Source organism: Echeneis naucrates, chromosome 9 (assembly GCF_900963305.1).
Source record: "Echeneis naucrates chromosome 9, fEcheNa1.1, whole genome shotgun sequence".
NCBI classification, from domain to species: Eukaryota; Metazoa; Chordata; class Actinopteri; order Carangiformes; family Echeneidae; genus Echeneis; species Echeneis naucrates.
Window position 1 is genome coordinate 22,209,500 of NC_042519.1, and position 14,915 is coordinate 22,224,414.

General features: G+C 44.4%; 1 protein-coding gene across 1 annotated transcript in view; it reads right to left on the reverse strand.

Moving 5' to 3' along the window:
• adamts3 (ADAM metallopeptidase with thrombospondin type 1 motif, 3) overlaps positions 1–14,915 on the reverse strand; it is an 81,743-nt gene that overhangs the window by 38,285 nt on the left and 28,543 nt on the right. Inside the window, exon 5 of the mRNA XM_029511511.1 lies at positions 5,085–5,278. Coding sequence (XP_029367371.1) covers positions 5,085–5,278 — 194 coding nt within the window. The remainder of the gene's footprint in view (positions 1–5,084; positions 5,279–14,915) is intronic.

The window sequence follows — 14,915 nt, forward strand, 5'->3', positions numbered from 1 at the left end:
TCTTCCTCGAGGTCACTCCTTCAAATGACCCAACAACAACTACAACAACAACAAAAACTGCTAAACGCTGCTCAGCCTGAACTTGCGTCTGCTTCGGGGTGAGTTAAAATTACTCCGCATGTTATCTCACTCCCACTCGCTGATCCGCTCGCTCGCTCGCTCTCGAAGGCCGTTCATAACAACGTACTTGACACCACAGCAACTTCTTAACAGATTCCTCCACGCATTTACTGCTGCGCCTCCTCTCACGCTTTCTGTTTCTTCACATTTTATCCTGAACTGTGCTCACTGGCCCGCAGCTCAAAATGGCCCCGGCACATCACCGGGGAGGGGGGGCATGGAAATGGATCCCCTTCGCTTCCACAGCTGTCTCTCTTCAGTCCATTAAACATCACAAACTGTTGTGTTGGCTTTATGTCAGAGCTTTTGAGTGAAAACGCTTTAGAATTTTACAAAGATTTCATGTGAATGTGAGCCGATAAATGTGTTAACAGGACGTTACATAACATACACAAAGAGAAAGAGTTTCATCACAAAGTGTTATCGGCGGAGTAAATGAAATGATTGGCAGGATTCAGTGTTGGATGACGGCTAAGAGTTGACGTGAAGCCTGAAGCGTGATGAAAACAGCAGCTGATGAACGAGACGAATGGAGTGGATGAAATTCTCACTTTATCGACCTGCTGCGCTTTAAATACTGTGTGACGTGCCAGAAACAGACGGTCACCTCCCACACACACTTTTCCTTACTTCCACGACACAAAAGCTTATTTCCGCCACAGCTATCTGTTCATTTCAGACAGCTGTGTTTCCCTGATGTGGCGGTTACGCTGAGGAAGACGCAGAAGACAACACCTTTATTGATACTAGACCTCAATAATGCTCTTGTGGCTGAACAGGAACAAATCCTTGATCCCGGGTTTCCCGACCCGAGGAAAAGGAGGCAGCTGATATTTGAAAATCACTCCGGCTCACGTACATCTGGCTTCGCCTGCTTATCTGAGCTTTTACTTGTAGGCGGATTCTGAATCAACAGAAGCAGTCATGCATCATTTTCTCCGGCTTTCTTCATGATGATGGCTGAATAACTTCCCTTTACGGCCCTGCCATGTAGATGTTGGGGAGACGCGTGATCCTGTCCGTGGTGTTCTTACATTAGACTACATTTAGATGGCCGTATGTTCCCAACACGATGCAGTGCAACCTAAAATGCTTCTTGTCGACGTGATTTTTGCCGCAGTACCTGAATTTCACCAACAGAGGTCCATAAAAGTCAGATGTTACTTAATGTCCCAGGAGACACGCTCATCAATCAGCCCCTGGTTTATTTGGGTAGGTTCTGCTTTATTTATTTTCCAGTTCATGGATTTAGATTTGGATGCTATTAGTTAAAATCTTCTGACCTCAGACAGGCGGATTATCATCCTGTGAAAAAGATTCAGACTCTTATCTCGACAGCTGGCGGGTTGATTTTGTTTAAAAATGCCTTTTCTGCTGAGAGCGGTCGGCTCAGGACAATAACTTTTGAAGAACCTTATGGCCAGAGAGGAGACACATAACAGCATCCACTTTCAGGACTTATGTTAAACAAAAACAGGGCCGGTATCAATATATGACAAGCTGAGAGGAACAAACAAAGAGGAAGGAAAAAAAGAAGCGGGGGAGCGATTTCATTCCCACCATGTGTTGTGACGTTCTCATCAGAGACCCAAACAGATCAACGAGCATTCACGATCTTTTGTTTTAGGTTCCAGGGAGCAGCCAAAAAAAGAAATGAATAACGACAGGAAACCTCCTCCACGTCACTACAACACAGACGGGTCAATATAGCATATCAGAAATCACAAGAAAGAAACAGACGGACTGCTCTGTTCTGCGTGTTTCATGGAGATAATGGAGATGAAGAACACAGTTGGACGTTCGGACTTCCATGAACGTCATGAGAGACTCAGAAACAGAAAGCGGTCCAACAGAGCTGTAAATGTGTCCGGGGGGTCAAGTAATGACCGAGGATGTTACAATACAATAAGAAACTTCATTCTGAGAATTGTTGATCGCATCACGGCGCACACACACACACACACACACAGTCTCCATCCTCATTGTGTGGTTCATACAAAATGTTCCAAACAGCCACAATTCTGTGGAAAATGGTGCGAATAGAAGACAGTTGATGAGTAGTGGAGGGAAGGAGGCAGATTTTACATCTCACCCTTTTGCATATCTGGAATAAAACCAACTTTTATAAACTTTTAAATAAGTGAAGGAATCTAAGATTTGTAACATTTTGTTATCCCGAGGAAGATTTTAAAAAGGAAACATCATCCGTCTTCATCCGCTTATCCGGGGCCGGGTCACGAGTGGAAACATCATATTTTATTGAAATGTTAAACCTCAAAGTTTAATTATCTCTGGAATTCAGGAGTGTAGATGAATTGTTCTGGACCGGCAATGGTGCCAACTTAGATATATAATTAGATAATAAGATGGCAAATCTAATTCATTGAATTATTATATATAATATTATTATATTATTAAGTGAGCTGTGAAATTAGAATTGTGAGATTTGAGTGTCACTACTCGGAAAAATCAAGTCAAATGAGTCGAAATATAAAGAGATTAAATGAAAATGAAGTGAAATATTCACAAAAGTTATTTGAGAATTAAAAGATTTATGAGAATCTGGGCCAAATATGTGACTTAATCTGATTAGATAGTAGTTTAGAGAGAAGGACTTTATTATTTTTAGGCAGAAATAGGCCTCTGCAGTAAAAAATAAACAGATGTCACATGTTTCGCAATAATGAAATATTAAGAATTTGTTTTGATTTTAAGGTTAATTCAGTCCATTCATCCGTTTTCCTGGGCAGCCTCTCAAACCCAAACCCAGACTCCAGGAAACGCATAACTGACTGGTCCTGATTGGCCGCCATCGACACACAAATAACTGAAATCCTCTCAGTGGCTCCAGAAAAGCCTCCATCCACTCAGCAGATGCAGCTCATCTGAAGAATGATGCCGGGCGGCCAGGATCGAGTGCTGCGATTAGGATTGTTCTTTAAATCAAGGCAATTCAATTTAGCTAATTCATTTCAGCTTTTTCTTCAACTGCTTTCATTTCCAAAACACAAAAACACACAATATGGGAACATTTTGTTCTGCATAAACAGAGTCAAGAGGTCTAAGTGTACGAAGACAAAAGATAAAAAAAAGGTAGAAAACACGATTCTGCAATCAACCTTTGAGAATATGTGTTTGAAAGGATTATCTTGTGCTGATTTATGAAACATTTTTGGGAAATGCATGAAAAGTCAAAGGGAACACAGCCAGTCCTTTCTGCAATCAGCAGAGCCCGACTGTGACTCGCTAATATCACCCGGACAGAATCAGTGCTGCTCGCTCATACGTGGAGGTGTCCGTAACACAGCTCAAACTGGGCGCCTGGCACTTCCTGCTGTGAAATCACTTTTCCATTTTAGGTCTATTCTATCAAAAAAAAAAAAACAAGCCCAAACAGCTAAACGGATCCAGATCCTTTAAAAGTCAATCAGAGCGATACGGCTCGGCGGTCCCATTTCCAACCCGTGAGCTGCTATTATGAATCCTCCGGTTTGTACTTTTGTTTCGTTGCAGATCTGCTGCAGAGGAGTGGAGTGACGCCTCTCCCAACAGGAAGCGGCGGGGGAAGAAGATCCGTGAAAAGGAGCAAACGTGGAAGCACAACCCTAACCCTAACCCTAACCGTTCATGAGCCCTCTCTTACCCGACTCTCAACTCCAACGGCCGTCTCGAGCGATTCTCAAGTACCAACCAAGTATTTTGAATCAGTGACCCCTGAGAGGAACAAAACGAAACCCCGAATGGAAGCAGTTGTTTTTACAGAAGACAGACGTGTCTGGATCAGCCGACACAGCGGAGACTCAGATCACACTGTGGTTGTTACCGCTGATCACACAGGAGCGTCACTTCCGACTGGAACGACTCTGGAAACGCTACTACTGGCCCGCAAAACCCGAAAGTTCACTTATTTTCAAATTATTTTACCTTATTTTTCTCACATTCACTCGAAGACACTCGAAGTGAAGGACTCATTTGGGCAATTGAGAAAACACCAGCTTTTTTTGGCTGCTAGATGCAGCAATTAGTCACTGCCCTTGTCTGCTTCTGGCTCTGCACCAGGCGGGGAGCGTGTAAAAACAGCTTCAGCCTTCTGCTGCCAGAGTTGAAGTAAATGCTTCAAAGCTGACGGAGGATAAAAGTGCCCCAAGGCTGCAGAGTTATAATTTACATTTTTTGTTGTTGTCAGCATGAGTGACCTTTTAACAACAAGCACCTCAATTTGAAACGCTGTGAATATGAAAGGGAATGCTTTGTGAATGACTAACACTAGACCCAGGGCACGAAACAGGAATATGTCAATAAGTGTGGACGGAATTCACGACACTTTCATCCCGATCAAACTACCTGTGTCGTTAATTGAGTTTAAATGTCTGCAGTGATGATTAAAGTGATCCTCCTCGAGAAGGGAAAGGTTTCCTGAGTAAAAGTGGTCGCAAACCCCGAGGCTGAAAAGTGAACGCTTTAACGTCTGGAGTCTAATTAACGACTCAGATTGTGTTGAAGTTCTTCAATTTCATGTGACTTTGTGGTCCCAGAGCAGCACCGCATGCTTTCAGATGTGGCTATAATATATATTGAAATTACATTTACATTTAAACAATGAAAAGCAGACCATAAAACGAGGGGGGGGGGGCAGTGTGGTTACTGTCTGATTGCAGCACAGAGCAGCTCAGATCCCTGTTTCTTCACATTCTCCTCCAAACGTGACGTTATTGCAAAGGAGCTTGACAGAACAAAAAAATGGACAGAATCCGCAGCCAGCACTCAGCCGTCGATAATACCAGACTGTAGAAATTCTCTTTCAAGTGGATTCCTCCCTGCTGGGAGACAAGTTGGAGCGTCTCACTCCGGCGATGACGTTACATTCAATCATCCCTCAGAGAGCGCATACAGTTCCACCGATGTGTGATGATGATATTCAGATCTACAACAACAAACGTCGACACAAGGAGCCAAACACTTACGATATTCATGAGAGTCAGTAGGTAGTTCTGCACGTGCTCTTTGCCGTGAAATCGAACCACCGAGTCGTCGACCCCCAGCAGGATCTCGATGTTGTAGTCGTCCTCCCCGGCGTCTCGGCGCCGACGGCGGCGGATGGTTTCGTTGACCTGCCGGGCCACAGAGTCCAGAGTCCCGGGCACATCCAGCTCCGGTTCTGTACAGAGACCAAGACAGAGGCCACGAACAGAGCAGGAGGTTAAAGAACAAGAATTCATTATAAAAGCTGCAAAATTGAACTTTGCTTTCATATCATTCTACGACCAGATCACTGCTGGTTTGGTCAACAACAGCAGCCTCGGGGCTTAATGAAGAATTCAGTTTGGATCCGGTCAGAAGATTAAAGCTGCATTAGAAGTCAAGTGTGCTGGTGCGGCTGCTGGATCTCATTACACCTGAAGAGCTGAACAATGAGGATCACTAAGGTGTTAGCGTTTGAAGTGTTTCTGTTATCTTCTATATTCTGTTAAAGCAAAACGATCTCATGATCTCATGCTCACTGTATGATCGACACTGAGTCGGTGACTCAGCGTGTGTTTTCTCTGAACGTGCAGACTACTGTGCCACACGCAGCTAATGAGTCAAACCGCTAACTCACTCCTGGCTGCTAACGAAGCCTCGGGACAGCTGGCTTTGTGACGGCACTGCTCGGAAAAACCCGGAAACCTCACAAGCTCGTGAAATCCGCTGGAAATCTCTTCAGCTGGAAAAAAGGGCTACAGGTCCAAAGCGACTCACACGCTGCTGAACTTCTATCGAGTTAGTCAAACCACAATTCCATTTGTTTCAACGTGAATCAGCGGCCGTAATGGGACCATAAGACAAACAATCCACAGTTAGTTTAAGGCCTTTTTTTGTTTTCCTACTGTTGGAATAAAGATGATCCTCTGGGGTTACATAACAGGGAAATTAGACTCACTGTGATAGTAAAGTTAATAACCTGACTTGACAGTATTTGGTCCCCCCTGTACGCTCCCTGGGACCGAGTCAAACTGCTAATGCTTCCCTTTTTTTGATGGAACAGCCCTGCACCATTTCACGTGCCCCAAAACAGTGCTGAGCTTCACACTCTGAAGGCTGAGGACGTTTCTGTGGAGCCTCTCAGGGAGCGGCGCTGATAGGAAATCCTTCAGCCGGTGCCCTTGGTAATCCAACGACCCCGTATTTCACGCCTTGCTGCTTTACAGTACGAAGCACTGGAGAACAAATTTTCCTCCATAATAAATAATAAAAAAAAAGCTTTGGTTGGCCATAAAGGAGCCAGCAGGAGCGCTGCAGGTATCAAACCGCGGTGAGGAAAAACCGTCAGGGTGCATTTTTATTTGCTGTAGCTGTTGGCCAGCAGTGAGGCTGCGATCGTGCCTGCAGTTTTGTTTTATTTGGTCTCAGCCACATTGGAGGAGGTCATTTTAATCTGTCTGCTAAATCTTAAATTGAATTGAAGTGCATGAGCCCGCTGAGTTGAAACAGGCATCACGTCTGACAGAAGCACCATCAGCCAAGGAAAGATTTAGTTTAGTTTTTTTTTTGGGAGGGGGGGGGGTGGCAGAACAATCCCAAAGTTATCAATACTGCAGCTCAATTAAATTTGGTTTGGTTTCTTTCAGAGTGAGCCGGCTGTGGAGAGGATGATCTGTTGTTGTGAGCCCATTTAAGAGCATCCACTCTTTGCTTCCCCACTGCTGTTGTCGTGTTGTTGACACTAATACGCACACGAAGCACACCCTGAATATCGATCATGGGCTCACAGCCGACATTGTTTGGCAAATATTCCCCACTTGCAGAACGGCTAAATTCAATTGCTGCTTGTGTACATATCCGTTGAGCGTTGTGTTCATTCTTTAAATTGAATACAGCTTTGAGGGAACGCACGTCATCTTCTATTCCTGTAGTCCGCCAACAAAACGAGCGTCGGACTTCGGCTTAAATAAAGCAGGTTCATGTAGGTTCAAGCGGCCAATCTGCAAACAAACCGGGGTTGGTAAACAAAGGTCACATGGACTCAAAAGAAGCCTGTGTGTTGAAGACGTTTTGGTCAGCCGTCATCCTGCCGTGTCAGAAAACTTGGCCGTGGGACGAGTCAAAACAAATCTCCTTCCAGTGACTTTAGCTAAAACCACTGAGCCGCTCTTCTAACCCATATCAAACTGTTCAGTCGTGCCGTCTTATTTATCACCAAACTGGGTGAACAGTAAACCACCAACATCCAACTGACAGCCTCTAAAATATGAAAGCCTGCCACTTATAAAAACTAAAATAAAAAGATTCAAGCAAAAAGAAACTGCGTGAAAAAACAAAAAAGGTCACAGGTTTTATATTTCATCAGCTTGTATGGTGCAGATACAGAGCTGGCAAATGCAGGCGAATCTCAAGCCATAAATAAAAACGCGGGCCACTTCTCATTTTTCCAGGGATGCTTAGGGCCGCAGACAGGGCCGGTGATTGAGTGGAGAGGGAGCTAAAATAAATAGTGAGAAATGGCTGCCACCTCAGCCGTGGCCCAGCTCCTACAGTGTTGGGATTGTGGAGTACATTCCTCCTCTCTGCTGCTCCCGTCATGACACAGGCATTCTTGTGCAGCGGCCCAGCGGCTCCCCCTCCCTCCCTCGCTCCCTCGCCGCCTCACCCCCTCCTGAGTAAACAGCCTCTCTGAGGTCCCTACTTCAAACGCACAGGACTTCCCCTCAGCAGCGCTCCTTAAGATCGCCAGTGTGCTTCAGTCAGCTGCAGACCCGCCCCCGCCCTGTCGGTCAGTCGGTCCCCCACACCCAGTTCCACCACAGCCCAGTCCCACGGGAGCCCCAGCATGCAGCAGCAGCAGCAGCAGCAGCAGCAGCAGCCCCAACAAACGCCCGGCTCCTGCCCACACGTGGCACTGTGCAGCAAGGTGGCAGCGAAGCCGGCCAGAGCAGCCGCAGGCTAAAAATGGCACAGAGGTAGGCGACAGGCAGCTCGCCATCAGCCTCGGAGTGGAAATCTACTGTGTCTGCTGTGACGGCATTAATATCCACACTGCACCGTTCAGACGCTCACACATTCCTGCAGCCTCATTAATAAGGAGGACTCAGATATGCTTCCAGAGGAACGTATTATAGGGATGTATACGTGTGTGTGTGTGTGTGTGTGTGTGTGTGCGCTGCGGTTGTGGTTAAATTCATCCACAGGCTGCTCTGCTGCGGATGAAGATCTTTAGTTTTCTAATCATAACTGTAAGAAAAAGGACAAAGTGTCTTCATGCATGGAAAAATACCAAACTACTATTTACAGCCACAATAAGCAGCGTTTTCTGCATTAAAATATGAGCTGCAAATCCTTTTATCTGTTTCTGTCCTGTCGTGTACTGTACCAGCTGTGTGCATGGAAGATTGAGGACAGGCGTTTGCATAAAATTCACGACATGCAAAAGCAAAGTGTCTCTCAGGAAATCTACAAAGATGTCGGGCCACGTTCACGTACGTCAGACACTGAGCAGGAAACACTCACTGATCACTGGTGTCAGGAGAGCGTGTTGGAGTGTCACCCTGACCGCGGCTGGAAGGAGCTCAGTGAAAAAGAAACAAGACATTTACCTTGTGGGCAGGTGGAAGCAGTGTGGGGGGGGTCTGATCTGTCTGACTGTGAGACTGCAAACCAAGTAAAAATTACACACATCCATCGCCTATTTATGCTTTCAACACTTAAAACTCCCTGCAGTCTGTCAGTTAAAAACAAAAAGACCTTCTCTTTGTTTCATTCATGACAAACCCAGATGATATTATCGATATTTCAAAAAGGCTGAACTGAAGTATTCCAGGCTCCATTGAAAGCTGGAGACAAACAGCAAAATGCAAAGGAAACACAATAAACAGCCTTTTTTGAACAAATGTGATGCTGATAGTGAGTAAAGTGAGAGAAGTTCTTCATTAAAGCCCGGCCTGCTGATTTCCCTCCTTCATCAACAGCGACTGGAGCAGAGGCCGCCATTGAAAATTCATGAAGGCAAATAAGGTAATTAATTAAACTCTTAGCAGTTCCCAGAACGCCGGACTTTGCACCAAAACTTCAGGACAAGATAACGCTCTCCATGGGACGCCGCTATCAACGGCTGGCGGCAGACATTAAAGTGTGCTTGGTCAAGCTTCACTCATTTTAATCAGTTAAACAATGTGCCGTGGCTGTTGGCGGCGACGATCATGGGTTTGTCCGAGCACAAAACGCCGCAGGCCACTTCCTTCTATGCAGCACCATCTAGTCTGATGCATGGCCTCCATTAGTCCAGACCCAGGAAGCGACCGAAGGCGTCGACGCTACAAATCTTCTTCCCCCGTCTTCTCGTTTTACAGTAGCTATGAATGATGTTTTGTTATTCCTTCGGTTTGGAGCTAAATGTGGCTTTTCACAGCGAGCGACGGTCTGGAATCAATGCCGGCCCACTTCAGCGCCACAAATCCTTCTTTCTAATGACAAACACAAAACAAAGTCGCCATCCTTCCTGAGCGTCGTGGCTTTGGCGGCACGGTGGTCTGCTCTGAAGCTGCAGCTGATTTAGTGCTGGCAAGCCGCTTGTCATGTCAGGGAATTTTTCACTCCCCGGGGCACATAAAAGCTGGCGTAGCTGCACCGAGTTTTACGGCCGAGGTAATATTGTTTTAGCCTTCTTTTTCTTCCCCTCGGCGTCAATAAGGTTGAAAATGAGCGGCCGCAGCAGCAACAACAGCAGCCTAATTACCAGCAGCGCACCAATAACGGGAGAAAAAGACGCTGGCAGAGACGCCACGCAGGTTTGCGGTTCTGAGCCGAAGGTGTGGTGGAGAGTTTAAAGGGTGCATTCTCAGCAGCCCACCTGGAGCTTCTGTATCACCGTTAGCAGCCTCATGGGGAGTTTCAGGCATTAAATTGAAGCCAACACTTCTGCTCCCACTGGGCTTTATATTAAAGCATCACTAATGATTTCTAAGTCTCGGCTGCTTCAGCAAAGCAAATAATCTTGGAGTTTTTCAGTGCAAAAGCTAAAAATGCTGTCGGAGATGAGATGGTGATGTCACAGATTTCTGTCATCCACAGCTTAGACTCAGGAATCCAACCGGACTCTGCAGCCCCTTTTAATCTACATCTTTGCATCTCAGCTCATTATTTTTGCTTTTACTGCCCACAACTGTAGTTTTTCTCTTTCTTTTTTCTTTTTTTTAAACCTTCGTACACAGGCAGGTGTTTTCAGCGAACATCTTGAATAAACTGAGTGCACACTACCTGCCAAGCAGGCAAACAAAGTTAGCAGCTACCTGGTAAACACAGCGCAGCATTTAGAAGCTAAAGAACCGAATATTCCCCCGAGAGTCGGCGCAAACTAACACAGAGCAGTCAGCAGAGTGGTCGCCTTTTGTCTGCTGGGTGTAACTTCAACTATTAGCTCAACAGGTAAGTGTGCTCAGGGGATTTGATGAGTTTACAGATGGTTGCCCAGCTGGACGAAACAAGCAGGTAATACCGGAGCCCTGCACTTCCTGAATTGGCGCAAGCTGCTGGAAGCTTGAAGCTGGCAGGACGTGAAAACCTCCGAACTGGTTTTATTCTCTCTCACGCTCTCTTTTAACAAAAACGATCTTTACGCTCAAACAGAGGAAAAAGTCACACGCTCGTCAGCCACTGATCAACAATTTTTAACTTTACATATATCACTTACTAAACAAAATAAAATCTGTCATTCTGAAAAGAGGCGAGAGACGCAGACTGTCCAAAGATGGTTTCCTCAGATATCAATGAAATCTGCCCTCATATTCAGGAAATGGTCACACAACACAAACAGGAATATCCTCCGGTCCAAATTCCCTTTTTGCCATTCACACTTCAGATTGCTGTATCTCACACGTGTCTCTGCAGCAGATTAATATGTAAATATGTACAAAGTTGTAAAGCAAAGTGCAAATGAAACACAAACTGGACCTCATTAAATTGAGATTTCACTCCCTCATTAATTTTTAATTTCACCACCTGCTGGAGGTTTTCAACATCAAAGTCAACGTCTGCTGCCAAAGTCAAGGCCATCTCCAAAAGCTGCTCAATAATTCTGCTGGAACAAACGCAGTCGTGGCACCTTGTTGGGAAAAATTTCACGTTTCAGTATGAAAGTCACCGCAGTAAGTAACAGAGAAAGCCAAACAGGTAATTAATGTGAATTATGTTTCTGACGTTCATTCTCAGACCGGCTGCTTCTGAAGGAACTCACTTTGCAGCATTGTTGTTCCCACTCACTGCTGAGCAATTGAAGGTTGTGCACTCCTTTCTTGTGGTGATATGCATGTTCAAAAAAAAAAACCAAACAAACAAAAACAAAACACCACCAAAGAAAAATAACACAAGGGTTGCTAATTCATCTGCAGAAAGCAGCACTGTATACCAGCTTTGAAATGTTATGCAAAGCTTCTGAAAACTTCATTTGAGACACTAAATGGCTCGTTTTGGATCATGGCAGCAGCTTTGTGCCTTTCTCAGCTGATTGAAAAAAAAAAAAAAAAAGTCAGATGTTTAGTGCTACAGAGCTCTTTTATATAATACTCGGAACATCATGGCATCAAAAAAACATTTAATTTTCATTGCCTCTGCGTTTCATGTTTGCACTATGAGTGTGTTTCTGCATCAAGACCACCAGCAACCGCACATTTTAACCAAACTACCAAGAAATAAGGATTGAAAACTGTCTCACAGTGTTTCATCTGATTAATTTGTCATCAGGGTGGAATGGACTCACTCGCTTCTGCAGCATCTCCTGACCTCACAATCAGTCTGTTTGTTGTCTGACAACATAATTTTTTTTATTTAAGTGAATCCACAGACGTTTCCAGACCGTATTTATCTGACGCTGTAAAGATGAACCATAAAAGCTGCTGACTTTTTCTTTGCTGCATTACAGCTCTGAATTGAAGCACCAGTCTTCCTGAACTTCAGCTGGAGTTTGGTCCTGAATGCTTCGTCAGGTTAACTTAAGGGCTGATTGGATATTTTTAAATCAGACTTAGGAAAGTTTCTGTTGTTTTGTTGCATTGAGGCAACTTTAAACCAAAATGCATTTGAAAGCATTTAGGACCGGTGAAGCGAGACTTCATAGTCGATACACTTCTTGACAAAAGCCTATAGGAACCGAGACAACAGCACACAGGCTTTGCATATAAAATAGGAAAAGTAGAGTTTGTAGTGATTTTAACGTCCTGGTTCTCAGTGTGGACGATGTCGCACATTAACTTGACAGTAAGAGAGAGAATTTCTCCTCAATTATCAGCCTGAAACATTAAAAGCACTTCAGCCAATCTACATCTTTTATAGAAAACTGTTAAAAATTGATATTTCCAATGGCCAGAATTTCTTTTTAGTTTAGCGCTCAAACAAATTACCACAGAGACAGAAAATACAGCGTGCCGGGAAATTACTTTATAAGTTACAGCTTCTCCGTCAGTTTGGCCACAGATTGTCTCAAAATAAAAAAAAAAAAGCACCTTAAAGGTCTGCTGGTGTGAAATCGAGAGTTCGATAGCTGCTGAAGTGATTCATCTCAAATCTAATTCACAAATAGCTTTCTTTGGTTTATGGTCACGTCAGCGAGCTGCAGAGCTTTTTGGGCAGCTTTTTTTTTTTTTTTTTTTTTAAGTCTAGCTCTCTCCTACGTCCAGTCTCATTGCCAAACTGTGTACTATGTCCCAGGTCGTACTTCACACAAAGTCTGAATCTGTTCAATTCCTCTTTCAGTGGCAATTTTAAAAAGTCAAACTGTCCCTTTAACCTGAATCAGTTTATACTCTTCTCACGGCAGGCGTGTTTTCTCTTTTACAAACTGATCTACATCTGTTGTTGTGTTGTTGCTGTTGAGAAACTTGTGTGGAGTGTGTTTGTGTACGAGTCAAAAGGGGGAGAGAGAGCAATCGAGCGAGCTCCGGAGCAGACAACGGCCGGCCTTGTTGGGGTCGGTAAGTTACAACACGCAGCAAAACTTAGGCTTCATTCATGGTGTGGTGCGAACTGCCTTTTTGGAAGAAATGCTCACTGTATTTCCTTTCAGGGGAGTTCAATATATTCTGGTGACCTGCATCCATTTTTGTTTTTTTTCCTTTCTCTTTCTCTCAAAGAACAAACAACCCAATGTCATCGTTGAAAGGTCAAGTGACAAACTGTTTCCACTCTCTCCCTCCCCAACACGACTAATTACATGCTGAAATGTAAGAAGCTGAAATGCTGAGACGTGAATGGAGCCTATTTTTACCTCCGAGGATGTTTTTGGTCCTGTTTGCTCCTTTCGTTGGCAGGAAATCTTAAAAAACTACAAATTGCAATAAAACTTTGTGAAGTGTTGGGTCACCGGCGTTACATCAGCGAGCGACAAATTCAATCATTATTTTTTTATTACGTCATCGGGGGCCGTTCCTTCAGCTCCACAACAATCACGTGCTACCTTTTGACCTGGTCTGGTTGGTAACGATCCAGCTCCAGGTGCGGAGCTCTCAGAAACCACCTTAATCCTTTGAATATTTCACTTAAATAACTAAGTTCAAGTTCGCAGCGTTTTGAGTGACTTCTTTGCTCATTTTATTCAAAGGTGTTTTTGATGCCATTTGATCGGTAATAAATAAATAATCACGTGGGTTGTATGAAAAGTTTAATTGCCATGGCAATGTGGCGGAGTGGATTGGCATGTTAATGCCGCCTGAGACTGAGGACACAGTTTGGAGAGATTTTCGAGATTAAATCTGGCTGAAACTGTCGTAACGGATCCCACCACTGTTAGTCCCAACATAGTCTGAGCAAACAAAAAAACTAACCACCTGTGATCTTCCCACTCTGTATTATACTGTACACACATTTTCTGTGTTTTTAGACAGCGACAGTAGACAATCTTAACAGAAGGTCCACCTGCTGCTTCTATTTGTGGCTCTCTGCAACACCTACTACCTTCGATGAAGACTGTTCAGAAAAAACCCCGGAGGTGGAAACTGCATTCAGGTTTTTAATAAGAACAGTACGACATTGATGTCGTGATCATGATCGTTATAATTACTCTCAATCATGCTTTTGTCTAAAAGCCCGCGTGACACAAGCAAACCTCAGCTGTAAAAAAACTCATTTAAAAAAAGGGTTAGCACGAACCCAAAAGCAAGAAAGCAGCACTGGAGACGTTTGCAGCAACACTTGGCTAATTCTCTGATGTGCATGCTTTAATTTCCAGACATGTGGGTTGTGTTAGTGCAGCTTTCTGATTCTTTCACAACGCAAAAGACATCAGGAATTAAGTGTTGCAAGACTTGGGAATGCTAAACAAACGACCTTTTTGTGGGGTTGTCTCATAAACAAATGCAATCTTGGTCTTCCCCCCCCCCCCCCCCCCCCCCTCCTCTGGATCGGTAGCTGTTTCTCTCTGAAGGACACTGGATGTAGTATCACAACAAGCAACAGGAATTTGAAGTATTTGAAGTAGGCGCTCTGCGGTGGAAAGAAGGAAAAGATGCTCATGAGTCTCTTTCAGCTGCCATGTGACTTTTGGGAAGCAACTGGATGATTCAGGGTGAGTCAGGAGAGAAAACACAACTGAAAGTTTCTTTTTTCTTTTTTTGATTCAAAATATTGCTCAATGCTCTCAAGGTCTTTTCCATCCAGATCCTTGGCTCGGGCCGGAGCGGCTAATTATCACCAGGTTTCAAATGGAAAGAACTCATCAGATGTGTTCAGAGTTCATTCTTCTGAAGACGTAAGGCAATGTGGAAAATATCTCCCCGATCTGCTGTTTCATCATGAAAACAGGGACGGGGAGGAATATCAGGAGAAGCACGAGC